The sequence below is a fragment of the Podarcis filfolensis genome, assembly GCF_964270895.1.
Source record: "Podarcis filfolensis genome assembly, chromosome: 2".
Taxonomy (NCBI): domain Eukaryota; kingdom Metazoa; phylum Chordata; class Lepidosauria; order Squamata; family Lacertidae; genus Podarcis; species Podarcis filfolensis.
Window position 1 is genome coordinate 111,522,879 of NC_139605.1, and position 19,487 is coordinate 111,542,365.

Sequence of the window (19,487 nt, forward strand, 5' to 3'; positions counted from 1 at the left end):
TTTTTATAGGCTCATATTCCTTTTTAGATGTGTTGCCACAGGCCTGAAATAGTCATGCAGAGTTCTCTGCCCAGATTTACAAATAATTTCAGAGGGGCCACCCTGTTAGGCTGCAATGGATTGTAATGGATTGCTTTGGAGTCACTTCAGCACCAGAGAGGATGGGAATCGTATTTTGCCAGAACAAAGGCTGCAACCGTACTCCTATAGCAAAGTTTAAGAGCAAAAAGAAATCACAATATGTAAAGTTCTTCCCAGATGCACTTGTTAGCGAAGTAGGTTAACTAGGCTTCCCATACGTCAAGAAAAATCCTGACACGTCCTGGGTTTGGGGTGTAAAAATGGCGCCGGGGGGGAATTTGCCAAACCGTCAAAATGTCAGGGAAAACCCAGATGTATGGCAGCAGTAACAGCTCCAAAAGCTTAAAATCTGATGGAATACGTGCAGCTTGCGGACTTAACATATAGAATAAGAGAACAAGAATATATGTTGAGAGAAGATTGGAAAATGTTTATCAAACATATGAGGGGAAATTGTGTACGCTTGAAAACGTTGGCAGCATTAAGATAAATTCAACAGTGTAAATCAGTTTTGATGGATGTAATAATGGAATACTGAATGCTTTAGTTTATGTAAAATATGCAGGAATTTATGATATGTAAAATGAACCATGGAAAGAGAAGAAGGGAAGTCATGGATATTTTAAGGACGTTTAAAATGAGTATTCTAAATTGTAAAACAGAAAATTTAATAAAAATTATATATATATATATAAACAAAAGCTTAAAACCACTATTTTCTGGGGCGAGGGGAGATTTCTAACCCCCCCCCAAAAAACCCTCAACAATTTGGGTTCGTTCCCAAAAGAATCTCAACAATTTATTTTCTCTAGCCCACAACCACGCACTACCCCTCTATCAGGAACAAAATGACGGCCTCGCCGGCCTTCCCTCCGCTTCAAGATGGCGCCGGCGGCGTCAGAAAGCGCCGCGCCCTATGAGAAGATGGCGACCCTGAAGCTCGGCTCTCCCGGACCAATAGCAACAGCCTGGCTTTAAGATGGCGGGAGAGATCCGCAGGCGGGGACGGCTGTTGCCCTCCTCCAAGATGGCGGCCGCAGCCGCCTTAAGGAGCAATCGCGCAGGCGCCGTCCACGCGTGGTTGAGCAGTGCCCTTTCCAAAATGGCGGCGCCCATGCTGAGGGGTGTGAAGCAGCGAGGCTGGAGCCTGTGTGTCGCGGGGCGCCGTTTAGGGGGAGAAGCGCCCCGGAGAGGTACTTGCGGTTATACCCAATGGCGGCTCTGCGCTGCTTACGAATGTTTCTTTCCTCGGGCACGATGACACCGTGTTTAGGGTTGCTCGTCATCCTTCCCTTGGGCTATGATAGCTGAGGTAGAAATTCAGCAGGCAGAGGGCTCCGCACCGTCACATCGAGCAAACCTGCACCTGTTGAACTTCTGCCTGCTACGATGCTCTTAAGCGCGCAGGACCTCTGCCGAGTCGACTCTTTTGCACCTTTACCAATTAAGGGTCCTTGAGTCGCTCGCTTTAAGTAGCTGCTAATAATAATAATAATAATAATAATATAATATAATATAGCAGTACCATTATTTGCTAATGAGCCCTTCATAAAGAGGCGGGATACTTCGAGGGCCTCAGAACATCTGGTTTTTGGCCAGCAAAATGAGTTTAACATGGCGTATGTGTGTTGTTGCGACTTTTATAGAATATTGTATGTAACCTGCTTAGAATTTATTATTATTATTATTATTATTATTATTATTATTATTATTATTATTATGTGGTGTATAAGTGCTATAAATAAATCAGCTTAGCCTAGACACGAAGCTGAATATAATATGTATTTTAGCCGTCATGGAGGTGCAGGGGGTAGCTTTCCCCCTAAATCAAGTAAATAAATAAAAAGACTTCGTAATTTTCAGTTATATACATTTCAGTAGTTTTACAGTCATTTAAACATTTCAAGACTCAACTTCTTCCTCTTTCTGTGGTTCCTTTATTTTTTTTCCCATCTTTCCCTGCATATTCTAAATTAACTTATTCTTTTATTCATCTACTTTAATTATATACTCTTACAAAGCTGCAGATTATTACAATAATCCTGACAATGTCCTTATCTATTTACAATTTATAATAATATAATAATAATTTATTATTTATACCCCACCCATCTGGCTGGGTTTCCCCAGCCACTCTGGGCGGCTTCCAACAAAGTATTAAAATACAGTAGTCTGTTAAACATTAAAAGCTTCCCTAAAGAGGGCTGCCTGCAGATGTCTTCTAAAAGTCTGGTAGTTATTTGCAAATATTCAATAAACCATTTCCATTCTTTTGTAAAAAGTTAGTTATCTTGATTTCTTATTCTCCCCATCCCCCGGTACATTTTGCCATTTCTGTATAGTCCATAAGTTTTTGTGTCCATTCTTCTTTCATCAGATCGACTTCTTTCCATTTTGGGGCAAATTACATTCTTGCTGCTGTAGTTGCATACATGAATAAATTTCTATACTGTTTAGGTAGTTCTACCCCTATAACTCCCAGAAGAAAATACTTAACTAACTGACCCATCGCATCACAGATAGGTTGGTTCTGCCCCCATCCCCATAAATCCTGGCTAAGCCCATGGCTGCCATTTATAATGCTTAGTGGTTCTCCTGCAAGACTCTTTGCCGATACAGTGATACCTCTGGTTACGTACTTCATTCGTTCCGGAGGTCCGTTCTTAACCTGAAACTGTTCTTGACCTGAAGCACCGCTTTAGCTAATGGGGCCTCCCGCTGCTGCCGCGCCACCACTGCGCGATTTCTGTTCTCACCCTGAAGCAAAGTTCTTAACCCGAGGTACTATTTCTGGGTTAGCGGAGTCTGTAACCTGAAGCGTATGTAACCTGAAGCGTATGTAACCCGAGGTACCACTGTAGTTTTCCAGTTCTTCATAGTATGATTTAAAGAGAGCTTCTGTAGCTCAGTATTAAAACACAGGCTTTGCAGGCAGGAAGTTCCTTATTCGATTCCAGATATCCCTAATGTAAGTCAGTAAGTGTTTGTGTACATGTGTGTATCTATATCTATCTATCTATCTATCTATCTATCTATCTATCTATCTATCTATCTATCTGATCTACTGTAGTCTATACATTACCACAGAGGAACAATTACGCTGCTATGAAAACCCTTTCAGAAGTAGAGAGTCTGTATAGTTGTGTAGCTTCTGGGGTAGGATTGCCTTTTGATTCATAATGCTACATAGACGACTGCTGAATGCTGACTTTTGGCTATAAAGTGGTGGAGTGTTCATCCAGTAAAATATTACTATTTCAGTTGCTGTTGTGATATATTAAATCAGTTTGCCACCCTTCCTCCGTAGATCTCAGGGCGGTTCACAACATTTAGATAGAAGATAAAAAACACAAAATACATAATAGAAACAAACCCGTAACCTCCCATCCTCTGCCACAACACATTTAAAAAGGTATCGGATGTTAATCAGGCAGAGGTCTGGTTGAAGAGGCATGTTTGTGCCAGGCATCTAAAAGTATATAATGAAGGTGCCAGCTGAAAGAAGAAGAAGAAGAAGAAGAAGAAGAGGAAGAGGAAGAGGAAGAGGAAGAAGAAGAAGAAGAAGAAGAAGAAGAAGAAGAAGAAGAAGAAGAAGAATGAAGTTACTACATGGCACAGCTGGGTACTACCCAGCCTCCTGAATGGTTGTGTTGGTAACCATAGCATTTGTGGGAATTACATTTTGCAGAGGGGAGAGAGTTGTTATTTGAGTGACCTTGTTTATAATCCACGCTCCCCTCCATATTTATGGCTGGTGGCCCAGTTATGCACTTAATTAGACAGGGATAGCCTAATTTATGTTGTCTATGCTCTGATAAAATATAAAAAGGGGTGTCTTTCTCATTCTAATCTGAGGAAAATACATGAATCTGAAGAAAAACGATACTTTGCTTTTAGAACATTTTTTTTATTCTTACAGAAACTGTTACAGAAGCTTTTGATTGGAACAACTGAAATGTCTAATAGAATGATAGCTCTATTCCCTTAAACCTTTTCTCCAAGTTGATGTCTTACGCTTTGTCTAATTATTTAGCAAGTACACCCATTTCCCCTATGGTAAAAGTGTGTTGTTATTTCTGGTAACATCTATCTGTGCAAAAGGAAACATAATAGCTCCCTTAGTTCAACAAATGTAACTGTAAGGCAGGGTCAGGGATTGGGAATTTGTTGTCCTCCAGATGTTTCTGGATTGCAACTCTGGCTGAGGATGGTGTGAGTTGGAGTCCAGCAACATCTCTTCACCTCTTGTAAGGCGGAAATCCTTGGCGATCACAGAGTAAAATGGTTCTTGGTAACCTTGCTTCCTTTCTGAGAGAAGCAGAAAAACGTATGCACTCTCATGCAATTTTCTTTCTTACTGCAGAGATCAATTTCAAGCTGGATGAGAGAACGGCCCACAGCAGCTTGGATCTGTTCAAAAAGAACACTGGTGTCATTTACCGTATGCTGGGGATTGACCCCACCAGCGTTCCCCGGAATCCTGAACGCTTCAGGGACTGGGCTGTGGTACTGGGCGACACGGCTGTCTCCAGTGGGCGTCACTACTGGGAAGTGACTGTCAAAGAATCGCAGCAATTCCGCATAGGGGTAGCAGACGTGGACATCTCCCGGGACGGTTGCGTTGGAGTAGATGACCGCTCCTGGGTCTTTTCCTATGCGAACCGGCACTGGAATGCCATGTTCGCTAATGAGACCACTCCAATCAAGAACATCGGCCACCCAGAGAGAGTGGGTCTGTTCTTGGACTACGACAGCAAGAAACTCAGCCTGGTGGATGTCAGCAAACATGTGTCCGTCCACAGCATCTTTGGTGAGTTCCAAGGCCCCGTAGTGCCCGCCTTTGCCCTCTGGGATGGTGAACTGATCACGCATTCAGGCCTCGATGTACCTGAAAATCTCGACAGGAACTGAAAACCTCTCCAGCTTAGTGATGTTTGGAGAGATGGACAAACTGCTTGGAATATGAGGCTTCAGAGTGGTACATAAAAAAAGGAATCCCTCTCCTGCAATACCCTTCTCATAGGAGCCAAAGTTTCATATCTATATGTACCATTCAGCCCGTTGACTGTTTTCTCTTAGGAAGAGATGAGACCTTTGGATTCCAGGTTGAAACGTATCTCATTTGGAATGTAGTACGATATTATTCAGAGCACTGAAGGCCACATATTCTGATTTTCTGTCTCTGCTCCATTATTCTCGTAAAAGGAGGTTGGTTGGCTGTCTACAAACACGGGATACACTTGGCTTAAATTAGGGTTCGTCCATATGGAAAAATGTATGTGGTTGCTCCACGGTCAAATTTGTTTCTTTGCAGCTATTGTGTGTGATCAGCCACACCTTTTGGTGCTCTTATCCCATGTCCTTAATAATGTATAGAGTCCCCTTGCTCAGCCTAAGTATCTGCCTAGGCTTTCAGATGTCTGGAGGCAGGGAAACTCCACTTGGATCTCTGTGTACAATGCATAGCCACTATTGCCCTCTGCTGGGCCAGTGGGAGGACAAACTAAACCTGCATCTAAGATGCTGACATACCCATTGGAGCTCTAATCCTCCTGTACTGATAAACATTGTGGCACATAATCAGTTATACAGGAATTACTTTCTTTTAATACACAGCCCAATAATCCCACCTCATTCCATTATACCCTGGCTTAGCAGGAGTTTCCTTGTACAGGGTTTTGTCTGTGTTTAATGGAGCAGCAATATATGGGTGACAAGCCAGAAATGTTCTGAAAACAGCTATCTGTGGTCACTCTTTTCACAGTACTCTCAGATCTAGCACACTGACACGTTCTCCAGAGGTATGCTTTATTTTATAGAACACAACTTGAAGACAACAAGGAGCTATTTTTTTGAATCAAGGAAGAGCAGCATTCTGTTAACTGTATGTGTGTTGGCAGTTGTGTAGTTATCACAATCAATAAAAATAAATTTATCTGAAACACTGTATTTTCTGTTGGTGCTCTCCTAAGCTGCTTTGGACTGACCAGTGCTTTTTCCTGAAAATATCCCACGGTTTAAGAAAAGCTTTAAAACAAACAAACACCCTTCAGTCTAGAATTGCTGCTGAAAGGAGATAGGCTCTGTGAAGAAAACACTACCATTTGCTCTGAACTTCTCTCTTTATTCCAGAGTCCAATTCTGAATGCACTTGTTCGACTCATGCAAATTCAGTTGGGACTTAACACTTAAATATTGAACAAATATGCTTAGGGTTGTAACTCTGTCTACCCATATTACCACATCACTCCACACCTCTTGATCTTACCACTTTTACCCTTGGACTTGTCTAGAAAGTTAGGGCAATGTTTAGTTTGTCTAGAAAACTAAGGCCCAGAGAGATTGTCTTATCTCCAGCATTGCAGGCACGGCTTGAGGTGGGTGTGCACTTTGCCCCTTTCTGGTCTTCAAAGCTGGTGTTTTAAAGTATTTTTGTTTTGCAAACCACCCTAACAAATTGTATATCAAATGGCAATGTTAAAAAAGATAAAACTCTGCAGTCACAGCCTGAAAGCTTCCCCCATCCCAGTTACACAAATACTAGGACTGCATGCTGAGGTTCACAATTATTTGAAAGAAGGGAGCAACAGAAAGTCATAGTACTTAGTGGGATAACAGTGTAGGGCAAAGGGGCAGGCCTACTTTGGGCCTTAAATGCCTTTTGCCTATGTAAGGAGTGTCTGCTTTGATCTACAGGCAGTGTGAAGTGTTAGCGCTTAAGAGACAAGGTCCCACTTCGGTCTCTCTCGCCAATATCTGCTAGCTCAGTTTCTGTGGACTCAAGTTTACTGCTGTGTCACCAAGTATCGAGCTTGTGCATGGAACTAACTGGTGTAGTTTCCTATAACCCAAGAATTGGGAGACTGACCGCATGAAACTTCAGGAAGAGCCTTTAGGATGGACCCACCCAACCAACCACATCTCAGCTCAAATCCTAAGCAGAAGTATGTCCACTGGTGTGTCTGCCTCCTTTCAGAAATGAGAGCAAGTGACCTAGTTAAATCTGTGTTGAAATGCAGCTAACAGAATAGTTCACAATTTTCACACCATGCTTTCTAAGTTCTCCTTGGAAAGGTCCTCGGCTGCTTCCCGGGTCTGGCTGGCTCCCAATACGTAGGTGTCTTGGTAATCTTTGAGTAGCTTCACCACTTCCAAGTGATTAAACTGCGTAGCATCGTCCAAGGCAATGTTCCCCCACCTGCAGAGAAGGAAAGAGATGAAGGTATGTGTATTTAGAAACTGGATCCAGTCAGTAGGCCAGATCTAGAACTCAACACTGATCACTTTGATGGGTTGCTGGGACTGCCTGTCTGTCAGTCACCAGAAGAGGTATGATGCTAGGTGATTCAAAGGAAGAAGGAGGGGTGCATCTTTGTTGGTGCAGGTTGAATTCAAACCATGGTTGCAGCTGGAAAGGATGAACTGGGAGCATACCCTTAAGTACCGTATTTTTCGCTCTATAAAGATGCACCAGACCGCAAGACGCACCTAGTTTTTGGAGGAGGAAAACAAGAAAAAAAATATTTTGAATCTCAGAAGCCAGAACAGCAAGAGGGATTGCTGCGCAGTGAAAGCAGCGATCCCTCTTGCTGTTCTGGCTTCTGGGATAGCTGTGCAGCCTGCATTCACTCCATAAGACGCACACACATTTCCCCTTACTTTTTAGGAGGGAAAAAGTGAGTCTTATAGAGCAAAACATACAGTATGTTGTTGATTCTTCATATCAAGCTAGAATTTGGTGCTTTAAAAAATAAAAATGGGTGCTTTTCTCGGCCACCATAGATGGGTACCTTGTTCAAAAAGGGCCTTATGTTACTGGAAAGGAAGAAGCAAGGTTAAAGTTTGTGCCCAATTAATCCTGCTCAGTTTGGCTCCATGTGTTTACTTGTCGCACCCAATTTTGTATGTCGTCAGGTGATGGACAGATTGATAGGTAGGGGTGCTTTGGGCCAAAATACACCAGTGGGCCAAATGGGAAGGCCCAACAGGTTCTCTGACATCTTGCCTTTGGCTGTGGCAATCCCTGATGTCCCAGCTAAGAACAGACCTCCCCTCTCCCCAGTCCTTCATAAGCCTACTATTCCTCACCTGTCTTTGACAAAAGGATTTACTCTGCAGGCTTCCACCAGAAACTTCACAACCTCCAGGTGACCTGGGCAGGGGGGAGGAATAACAGAATTTTAAGTTTCAATCTCTTGGCCCACCCCCAACAAGTCACAAAGTTATTTAAGCAGAGAGTTGGTGGATTGCAGGAAGGTTATTACAGAGCAAGTAGCTTACTCATAGCAATAGATGGACACAGCGAAACTGTAAACCTAAGCTGCCTTGAAAGAGGTTTAATTCTTCCTAAATGGCCCCTGGTCTGGCCCCCAAACCCCTATAGCTTGCAGAGAGCACCGTGATAGTTTAATCTGAGGTCCTTTGCTACAAAACCAGAGTTCCTTGTGTATGAGCTGTGACAGTCTGCTAACCTCTCATTAAGACAGAGCCTTAAAAATACCCGTTAATCTACATTAAAGCCTGGGACTTTTTACAGTCCCAATGTAAAACAAGCATTACTTTGTACAGTCCTGCTTAGTCAAAATATTTGAAATTAACTTTTGTCTTAAAACACAGAAAATTGATTAGCTGGGAATGTAAGGTGGGGGGGGGGGGAGAGAGACAGAGATTCCTGCATCTTTTATCCCTAACGTTGCATAGAGTTTGTGGAGACATGTAAAAGTTTAGAGCAGGGGAGAGAAACCTATATATGCTGCTGGACTCCAACTCCCACCATCCTGGGGCCGATGGGAGTTGGAGTCCAACAAGATCTTGGAATGGTGGGTACAGGTTATCCACCTGTGGTTTGGGACCTTACATTTCCATCTCTAATGGAAACCTCTTCAGCATCAATGCATAGCTTTATCTTGTTCTCATGTCAGGTGCCTCCAGTTCCCAGCCGATGCCTTCTATCTTTCGCCTGCCATTTTCACTATCCTTGCACCTAAATCCTCTTCCCCACTTATGTCCCTGGTTCAGTATCTTTGATAGCCTTTGATTCTTATTATGTTCCTCTATGGTTTTCCCAGTAGTGATGTATGGAAGTGAGAGCGGGACCATAAAGAAGGCTGATCGCCGAAGAATTGAGGCTTTTGAATTATGGTGCTGGAGGAGACTCTTGAGAGTCCCATGGACTGCAAGAAGATCAAACCTCTCCATTCTGAAGGAAATCAGCCCTGAGTGCTCACTGGAAGGACAGATCGTGAAGCTGAGGCTCCAATACTTTGGCCACCTCATGAGAAGAGAAGACTCCCTGGAAAAGACCCTGATGTTGGGAAAGATGGAGGGCACAAGGAGAAGGGGACGACAGAGGACGAGATGGTTGGACAGTGTTCTCGAAGCTACCAGCATGAGTTTGACCAAACTGTGGGAGGCAGTGGAAGACAGGAGTGCCTGGCATGCTCTGGTCCATGGGGTCACGAAGAGTCGGACACGACTAAATTATTAAACAACAACAAATCTCAAAGAACATGGTGAGTGCACTTAACAGAAATGGTGTGTCGCATTGTATTGAAGCAATGCACCATTGACCCCATAGCGCTACCACCACACTAGGCTCCACTTTTAGGGCAGAAGCAGCGTTAGAAACTCAGATATATAAGCTGGGTGCAAAATGGCTCCTTAAACCAAGGTTGCAGTCGCCAAAATGGAATGATTAGTTGCTATTTTTGTGTAATATAGCTCTAAAGTCTTGTTTTTCAAATGATGGACTGACTGTGATTACCAGTTAAACATCTGGCTAGTTCAGATGACAACCTTGAGCTAGGTTAAGAGCTTTGAGAACTTAAAAGAAGAAGAGTCACTTGATCCAGGGATATATATTGGCCTATTCCGACCTCTTTTTCTTAATTGTGACTGCTCCTGCTCAGGCTGCACGGAAAAAAGCATTTTGGTTCCAGAAATTTATTCTGCTTGTGCAGATAAAATATAACTGATAGAATTCGACAGGGTTGGGTATTGATGTATGGCAGGTATGGCCAAACTTGGCCCTCCAGATGTTTTGGGACTACAATTCCCATCATCCCTGACCACTGGTCCTGTTAGCTAGGGATGGTGGGAATTGTAGTCCCAAAACATCTGGAGGGCCAAGTTTGGCCATGTCTGGTGTATGGGAACAGTCCATATCCAATGATCCTCAGATGGTGGTCAGGTACCATCCTGGCACCCAGGCATCTTCACTTGGTCATTAAGTGGTCCATAAAAGGTAAAGGGACCCCTGACCATTAGGTCCAGTCGTGACCGACTCTGGGGTTGCGGCGCTCATCTCGCTTTATTGGCCGAGGGAGCTGGCGTACAGCTTCCGGGTCATGTGGCCAGCATGACTAAGCCGCTTCTGGCGAACCAGAGCAGTGCACGGAAACACTGTTTACCTTCCCGCTAGAGCAGTACCTATTTATCTACTTGCACTTTGACGTGCTTCTGAACTGCTAGGTTGGCAGGAGCAGGGACCGAGCAACGGGAGCTCACCCCGTTGCGGGGATTCGAACCGCCGACCTTCTGATCGGCAAGTCCTAGGCTCTGTGGTTTAACCCACAGCACCACCTGTGTCCCTAAGTGGTCCTTAGCCAGGTGCAAAAACACTGGGCAGAAGGACACCAGAGAGGTGCATGACTGAATCCCCTGAGGTGCATTGGGGCTGTGCAAGCCTGCAAGGTGCAAACATGGCCCTAGACTCATGAAACATTTGTGGCCCCAGCATGCTACCTTCAGCTGCAGCTACATGAAGAGCTGTGCGGGAGTCGTAGTCTTTCTGTTCCATGTCCATGGCTGACAGGGCAAATCTAGAGGGAAGCCAAGAAGAGAGTCAGTGTTATTTCCAATGCTAGTTCTGCTCATAGACCCATTGAAATTAACAGGCTGCTAGTCATGTATCTTAATTTCAATGGGCCTACTCTGAGGAGGACTACCATGCAGAGCAATTTAAACTATAGTCAGATAAACAAGATCCATGTTTCCCAAACTTGAGTCTCCAGCTGTTTTTTGGACTACAATTCCCATCATCCCTAGCTATCAAGACCAGTGGTCAGGGATGATGGGAATTGTAGTCCAAAAATAGCTGGAGACCCAAGTTTGGGAAACCCTGAACTTGATCAAGGATGGGGTACCTATGGCCCTCCACATATTGTTGGACTACAATTCCCATCATCCTCGAGGCCACTGGCCATTCTGGCTGGAGCTGATGGGTATTGTAGTCCAGCTACATCTGGAGGGCTACAAGTTCCCCATCCCAGGGTTCCAGGGTTGTAAAGACTGTAGAGAGAATAATTGGGTGCACACTTCATACCTTTGATCAAATCTATGCTGCCAAGTGCCAAAAGAAAGCTGCAGAGATAGCGCAGGATAGTGCACACCCCGGAAAATGATCTCTTTCAGCGTCTGCCTTCTGGAAGAAGGTACAGGGTCATAAAGACTAGGACTAGCCGCCTGAGAAACAGTTTCTACCCAAATGCAATTCTGGTTTTAAACACAGTATAAGGAGACCCCTGACCATCAGGTCCAGTTGTGGCCGACTCTGGGGTTGCGGCGCTCATCTCACTTTATTGGCCGAGGGAGCTGGCATACAGCTTCCGGGTCATGTGGCCAGCATGACTAAGCCGCTTCTGGCAAACCAGAGCTGCGCACAGAAACGCCGTTTACCTTCCCGCCGGAGTGGTACCTATTTATCTACTTGCACTTTGGCGGGCTTTCGAACTGCTAGGTTTGCAGGAGCAGGGACCAAGCAACGGGAGCTCACCCCGTCACGGGGATTCGAACCACCGACCTTCTGATCGGCAAGTCCTAGGTTCTGTGGTTTAACCCACAGCGCCACCCGCGTCCCTCTATAGGAGTATATTGTATTTTTAAATGGGGTTTCAGAGTTTTTAGGGGTTTTTGAATGTCTTATGTAGATTTTTCAACTTCATTGTTCTGTATAGGACAATGACAATAAAGATATCGTATCGTATATCGAAAGGCAGTTCAAGAAATCTTTCCCCAGCACTGTCTTTCCCCTAGTCTGGCTGGCCCGTACCTCCGAAGAGCAGAGATGTCGCCACTGTAGGCAGCAAACAGCAGGTTCACCACTGTCTTGTTCTGAAAGAGATGGAGCGAGGTGTTGAGAATGTAAGAAAAGTCTTACTGGATCAAGCCAAAGGCTCGTTCTCACTATGGTCAATGAGATACCCACGGGAAGCCTGCAAACCAGGCACAACAGCGCTCTCCCCAACTGTGATTCCCAGTAACTGATGGCGATGCATAGCTCGTGTGGCTAGCAGCCACCAATAGACTTATCCTCCATGAATTTGCCTAATCCTATTTTGAAGCTATTATAAAGTTCTGAACTTTATGGAATGTGCTACAGCTGGGACTATTCGTATTCTGTGACTTCACCCACACAGTACTCAAAACGTATACCGCCTCGGTCCAGTATATCTGAAGGAGGGTCTCCACCCCCATCATTCTACCCAGACACTGAGGTCCACTTCCGAGGGCCTTCTGGCAGTTCCCTCACTGCGAGAAGCAGTTACAGGGAACCAGGCAGAGGGACTTCTCGGTAGTGGTGCCCTCCCTGTGGAATGCCCTCCCACCAGATGTCAAAGAGAACAACAACTACCAGACTTTTAGAAGACATCTGAAGGCAGCCCTGTTTAGGGAAGCTTTTAATGTTTGATGTATTGCAGTGCTTTAATATATTTTTTTGGAAGCCACCCAGAGTGGCTGGGGAAGCCCAGCCAGATGGGCGGGGTATAAATAATAATAATAATAATAATAATAATAATAATAATAATAATTATTATTATTATTATTATTATTATTATTATTATTATTATTTCTAGTCCTCCTCATTTTGGAGGTGTTCAACCCTCCCAACGTACGCATGTTGATTAAAGCAAAAAATATAAAAAATTCTTCCCATAGCATCTTAGAGACCAACGAAGTTTGTTATTGGTATGAGCTTTTGTGTGCATGCTCATACCAATAACAAACTTCGTTGGTCTCTAAGGTGCTACTGGAAGGAATTTTTTTATTTTGACTACGGCAGACCAACACGGCTACCTACCTGTAACTAAAGCAAAAAATGTTAGTATTTGTAATGTAATTTAATTGGGAATATATTTCAGATAATTGGGAATATATTTCAAATAATTGATGGTATTGGGGAAAGGAGGTGGCGGTTGGGAGCTGCTTGGGTATTTCTGCGAGTTATTTCTTGACTGAGAAGGTGAGAGTTTGTAAATAATACCGTATTTTTTGCACCATAACACTCACTTTTTTCCTCCTAGAAAGTAAGGGGAAATGTCTGTGCATGTTATGGAGCGAATGCCTGCGGGTGGCGGGGGGGGGGGGATCTGCTGCAGTCGTGAGCAGAGGATCCATGGTTCCCCTTCCTTCCCTCTTCCGTGGTTACAAAGCATGGAGCCACATGGATCCTCAGGATTTTTGCATTGGGCTACTCCAAACTCACTGTCAGATCACATGTCTGTGGCCACAGCATGAACCACAAAAATCATATATCCACTATTTCGTTTAGAATATTTTTTTTCTTGTTTTCCTCCTCTAAAAACTATGTTATGGTCTGGTGCGTGTTATAGAGCGAAAAATATGGTACTTGTCCAGTCGTTGCCAGCCTGACAAGTAAAAAGTTTTTATCGTCAAAGCAGCCAACAGCATAGAATCCTCAGCTTATTATCATAATATGCTGAGGGGTCATTGGTGCAATATATATATATATATATATATATATATAAATCATCCCATCCGAAACTTCACTTCTGCCCTCTTCCACTAAAGTCTGTCATTATCTTTCAGACAACCGTTTCTGTCATTACTCTAACTTCGATTCCTTCACGGCGTGGGTCCATCTTGCGGGTGCAGTGCAGTAAGTTGTCGTAGTTGTGGAAGTTGAAGAGCGAGACCAGTTCCTGCAGAAAGAGGAGTCAAAAGGTAACAAGGAGCATGCAAAGCACGGGGGAAAGTGGTCAGAAGTGGGAACAGAAGTGTGAAGTCACAAGCAGAATATTTCACCACGAAACCTTCACAGGGTTAAACCAGTGTTTACCAAACTTGGGTCTCCCGCTGTTTTTGGACTACAATTCCCATCATCCCTAGCTAGCAGGACCAGTGGTCAGGGATAATGGGAACTGTAGTCCAAAAACAGTGGGAGATTCAAGTTTGGGTTTGGAAGGTCTTAAATAAAATCCGAAGTCTGCAGCAGAAAAAAAATCAGGCAACTTCTAGATGTTTATAGATTATGCAAATGCATTAAGAAGAAGAAGAAGAAGAAGAAGAAGAAGAAGAAGAAGAAGAAGAAGAAGAAGAAGAAGTTGTTTTATTTATACCCCACCCTCCCCAGCCAGGGCAGCTAACACCAGGTAAAAACAATTGATTAAAATACAACTTAAAAACAAAATTAAGCACAACATTAAAATGCAGCCTCATTTCAGTAGAAACTCAAATCAAATCTCCGCCTCAATCACCTTTGCAAGCTGGTGCCTCTGGCCCTAACTGTTCCCATGCAAAAAAATTCACCACACGCCACTGGAATGGAAGTTGGAAGAGGGACTTGCACAGAGCCATCCCTCCCACTTCAACCAGGTGGTTCTCACTGACTGCTTTATCAGCGCTCATTCTGCCTGTTATGTATGTGGGGAAACTCACCTGGCAAAACCCAATCCCCCTCGTGCTGTTGCCAACTTTATCCAGAGGGGGCGACAGACACATCACACCCATGACGTTGGGCACCACCAGCAAGATGGCGCCAGAGACTGCGGATTTGGCGGGTAGACCAACCTGAAGGTGAGGAAACAAAAGCGGGAGGGAAATTAGATGAAGGATGAGGAATGAGCTTGCTTTTGAGTGGCACAGAATTCTTCCTCATGTTTTGTAAGAGCATATTCTTATGGATCAGGCCAGTGGCCCTTCTAAGTCAACATCCTTTTCCCACAGTAGCCAATCAGACGCCTGTTAGAAGTGAACACAAGCAAGACCTGAACACAATAATAATAATAATAATAATAATAATAATAATAATAATAATAATAATTTATTATTTATATCCCGCCCACCTGGCTAAGTTTTCCAGCCGCTCTGGGTGGCTCCCAATCAAGTGTTAAAAACAGTACAGCGTTAAATATTAAAAACTTCCCTGAACAGGGCTGCTTTCAGATGTCTTTTAAAGATAGGATAGCTGCTTATTTCCTTCACATCTGAAGGGAGGGTGTTCCACAGGGCGGGTGCCATTACTGAGAAGGCCCTCTGTCTGGTTCCCTGTAACCTCACTTCTCGCAGTGAGGGAACCGCCAGAAGGTCCTCGGCGCTGGATCTCAGTGTCCGGGCTGAACGATGGGGGTGGAGACGCTCCTTCAGGTATACAGGACCGAGGCCGTTTAGAGTTTTAAAGGTCAGCACCAACACTTTGAATTGTGCTCGGAAACGTACTGGGAGCCAATGCAGATCTCTCAGAACTGGTGTTATGTGATCCCGGCGGCCACTCCCAGTCACCAGTCTAGCTGCCGCATTCTGGATTAACTGCAGTTTCCGGGTCACCTTCAAAGGTAGCCCTACGTAGAGCGTGTTGCAGTAGTCCAAGCGGGAGATAACTAGAGCATGCACCACTCTGGCGAGACAGTCCGCCGGCAGGAAGGGTCTCAGCCTGCGTACCAGGTGGAGTTGGTAGACAGCTGCCCTGGATACAGAATTGACCTGCGCCTCCATGGACAGCTGTGAGTCCAAAATGACTCCCAGGCTGCGCACCTGGTCCTTCAGGGGCACAGCTACCCCATTCAGGACCAGGGAATCCCCCACCCCCACCCACCCCCTGTCCCCCCAAAACAGTACTTCTGTCTTGTCAGGATTCAACCTCGATCTGTTAGCCGCCATCCATCCTTCAACCGCCTCCAGGCACTCACACAGGACCTTCACTGCCTTCACTGGTTCTGATTTAAAGGAGGGGTAGAGCTGGGTGACACAACCCTCTTGCAGTTTCCAGCAGCTGGAATTCAGAATCCTGCCCTCTCCGCCCCCCCTTCGTACGCCCCTGCCTGAGACCCCCGGGTATTGAGTGGTATATAAATTCAATAAATCATCATTATCACCATCACACACACGCACACACACACACACTACTGAAGCACACATAGTTGTCTCCCATTTGCAGCCCACCAAAAGATACTGCAGACACTTACATGGAAGGCGAACTCTCCAGAGAAGTCATACATGCCACACGAGTGCATGAGGCTGAGGGTGTTGCGGACAGCTTCATCGCTCAACACACACTCGCCCGTGATGGGGCAGATGCCACCGTTGGCCAGTGTGGCCGCCATGACACTGCCGGACTCGCAAGTTACTTCCACAGAGCACAGCTTTGCAGGATGGAGGGGATTAAAGGGAAAGGGGGGGGGAACGGGAGGAAAAATCGCTATTGTATCATTAACAAAGAAGCAATATTCAAAGTTATGAGAATCATAATAGGTTCCAGTGTCTAGAGCAGGGGTCAGCAAACTTTTTCAGCAGGGGGCCAGTCCACTGTCCCTCAGACCTTGTAGGGGGCCGGACTATATTTTGAAAAAAAAACAACAAACTAAAAAAAAAAATTCAGTCATACCTCGGGTTAAATGTGATTCAGGTTGAGCGCTTTCGGGTTGCACTCCGCGGTGACCCGGAAGTAACGGAACGCGTTACTTCCAGGTTTCGCGGCTTGCGCATGCGCAGACGGTCAAAATGACATCGCGCGCATGCGCGGAAGCGGCGAATTGTGACCCACAGGTTGCGTTTGCTTCTGGATACGAACGGGGCTCTGGAACGGATCCCGTTCATATCCAGAGGTACCACTGTAATTCCTATGCCCCACAAATAACCCAGAGATGCATTTTAAATAAAAGGACACATTCTACTCATGTAAAAACACGCTGATTCCCGGACCGTCTGCAGGCTGGATTTAGAAGGCGACTGGGCCAGATCCAGTCCCTGGGCCTTAGTTTGCCTACTCATGGTTTAGAGCAGGCAAGTCCAAAGTCTGTTTCGGGGGCCTAATCCGGCCCGTTTGTTGGTTTAATCCAGCCCCTGTGGCAGTTTATTTCCTGGGGTAAAATCCTTTAAAAAAGGGTTAACAACTTTGGCCAGCCATTTGGTTGGCCCTCACGGCCCTTCACTTCATCAAATCTGGCCCTCTTTGAAAAAAGTTTTGACACCACTGGTCTGGAGCTATAAATAAGTCCCAGAAATGGACCCTGGACTCTGCTGAGACATGACATTGAAGGGCACAACTCTCTGTTTAACACACAGAGAAAAATATGCAGTCTTTCCAGTTAAAAGACTACAGGTGGGAGATTATGTATTTGAATACTCCCCATGTCAAAATCTCCCTTCATGTGGGAAAATAGTGGAAAATGTGGGAGAAATCCCTTTTACTGACATTCTAGGTACAATAGGTTTTTTACATGGATTGCAATTCAAACATGGAAAGCCTCTCTCCTCAGCTGCACTTTGAAGCAGTCTAGTCCAAGATGGGCTTTACTATCTATTCCCTCACCCCACCCTTATTTTTGCATAAGTTCTAAAATAACCTTAGCACTGATCCCCAAATCAACTAGAATCTGCCTGATTTTGAGCAGTGTACAGATTGCTTCTAGGAAAAGAAGCAAAACTGGACTGAACTTTTGGTTCCATCATGAATCACCAGCCTAGAAGAAAACCTAGAATTGAATTTCTAAGAATGCCCTCTTTGGAACAGAGTTGGACACTAAGGATTCAAATCAATATAATTCTATGGAAAGTTCAAACCAGGTTCCTCAACCCGCTTAAGGAGCAGACTAACCGTGGCATAGGAATCTGTGTATGTGTGTTACAGAATCTACACCTGAATTTGTCCGTGCTTTTCTAGAACCAGTTGTTCAGGTGTTTGGGGAAAATCTGTCTTATTGAGGTTGGCTTTTCATAACTGAAGTTATTGGGGGGGTGGGCAGGTTATTGTGATTTTTGAAAAATATGTTTTATCTGTAAAGACTGGAGTGCCATTTCAGATTTCACATATGCTTCAGGTTACAGACTCCGCTAACCCAGAAATAGTACCTCAGGTTAAGAACTTTGCTTCAGGATGAGAACAGAAATCGTGCTCCGGCGGCGCAGCAGCAGCAGGAGGCCCCATTAGCTAAAGTGGTGTTTCAGGTTAAGAACAGTTTCAGGTTAAGTACAGACCTCTGGAACGAGTTAAGTACTTAAGCCGAGGTACCACTGTGTGTGTGTGTGTGTTTCTTGAACTTCCATTAAAATGAAGTAGGCAATTGTTAGTTATAACAAGCCAATAACAGCATAGGCCAGGAGAACTAGATACAGTACAGAAATACAAGATAATTTCGCACATAAGAAAATGAGCAGACTACGAGATAAATGAATAGCAGATTGTGACTGTCAGTGGTAAGAGTTTTGTTCCAGAAGGAATGAGCATGTATTACCCAGATGTGGACTTATTAATGTGTGCAATAAATGGATACTGTGCTACAATGAATAAATCTTGCTTTGTTAGATCAGTTTCTCTGCCAAAGCTATGTGCCAGACACACTGGAAAGAACTTTAGCCTGTATAACCTGTGGAAGTCTTCAAGTGTCTCACTATTTCCACTCTAGTGAAGGCCTAATCCTGGATATATTCAAGATTAAATGGCAAAAAAGCTGTGCATTTTAACCTGTGTTATAAAGCACTGCATTGGGAACAGCCCCCACCCCGCCTTCTTGAAACAGTGACCCTGTTATCTCTGTTAGCTATTAAGAATTGCTAAATAATCTATTCTTAGTATGTTTTTAAACAGATGGTTATTTTCCATTGAGATGCAGGTTACATAGTGTATTTGATAAATCCAGGCATCCACAAAAAAACTGCAGTTCTGGGTTCAGCTGCAGTACTGCCACACCCAGCGGAAAGATCTTGCTTACTCATCCCTCTCACAGATTACACTTTCAGCCTCGATCCTCTGAACTTGGAAAATAACTCAGGAGGAACCCAAATTCCCAGCTGAGGAGGGGGTCCAGAAAGCCAACTCACCTGGAAGTATAAGTCGAGAGCTGCCGTCATGTCCGCTCCCTGTGGAAAGCACTGTGGCACAGGGAAGAAAATGAATACGACAACATCAGACACTGGCAAGGATGGACCAAGGCACCCTCTCTCAACATCATCCAGCAACCCAAGATGGGCCCCTCACTTGCTGGAACAATGTTTCCCTGCCTTTACCCCATTTTCTAGGGGACATGGGTGGCGCTGTGGGTTAAACCACAGAGCCTAGGAATTGCCGATCAGAAGGTTGGCGGTTCGAATCCCCGTGACGGGGTAAGCTCCCGTTGCTTGTTGCTCAGTCCCTGCTCCTCCCAACCTAGCAGTTCGAAAGCACGTCAAAG

General features: G+C 44.7%; 2 protein-coding genes and 1 long non-coding RNA gene across 11 annotated transcripts in view; 2 read left to right on the forward strand and 1 right to left on the reverse strand.

Annotated features, from left to right (window-relative positions):
- Nucleotides 1-13,164, forward strand: part of LOC310756012 — a 58,945-nt gene extending 45,781 nt beyond the window's left edge. Inside the window, exon 2 of the long non-coding RNA XR_014544642.1 lies at nucleotides 13,103-13,164. This is a non-coding gene — a long non-coding RNA (uncharacterized lncRNA). The remainder of the gene's footprint in view (nucleotides 1-13,102) is intronic.
- On the forward strand, nucleotides 1,046-6,023 carry SPRYD4 (SPRY domain containing 4). Its single transcript, XM_083599503.1, has 2 exons — nucleotides 1,046-1,274; nucleotides 4,445-6,023. Exons 1-2 carry the CDS (start codon nucleotides 1,061-1,063, stop codon nucleotides 4,990-4,992), a joined length of 762 nt encoding a protein of 253 aa, XP_083455629.1. The 5' UTR covers nucleotides 1,046-1,060; the 3' UTR covers nucleotides 4,993-6,023.
- GLS2 (glutaminase 2) overlaps nucleotides 6,185-19,487 on the reverse strand; it is a gene marked incomplete at its 5' end in the record, with an annotated part of 32,391 nt that continues 19,088 nt past the window's right edge. For 7 of the 9 annotated variants that reach the window (XM_083599247.1, XM_083599248.1, XM_083599252.1 and 4 more), the window contains 8 exons: nucleotides 6,185-7,279; nucleotides 8,170-8,233; nucleotides 10,825-10,901; nucleotides 12,131-12,192; nucleotides 13,914-14,021; nucleotides 14,758-14,889; nucleotides 16,284-16,460; nucleotides 19,138-19,188. In XM_083599247.1, the coding sequence (XP_083455373.1) occupies nucleotides 7,123-7,279; nucleotides 8,170-8,233; nucleotides 10,825-10,901; nucleotides 12,131-12,192; nucleotides 13,914-14,021; nucleotides 14,758-14,889; nucleotides 16,284-16,460; nucleotides 19,138-19,188 (828 nt within the window). In that variant the 3' untranslated portion in view covers nucleotides 6,185-7,122. The remainder of the gene's footprint in view (nucleotides 7,280-8,169; nucleotides 8,234-10,824; nucleotides 10,902-12,130; nucleotides 12,193-13,913; nucleotides 14,022-14,757; nucleotides 14,890-16,283; nucleotides 16,461-19,137; nucleotides 19,189-19,487) is intronic. The other 2 variants (XM_083599246.1, XM_083599245.1) reach the window with 2 other exon arrangements.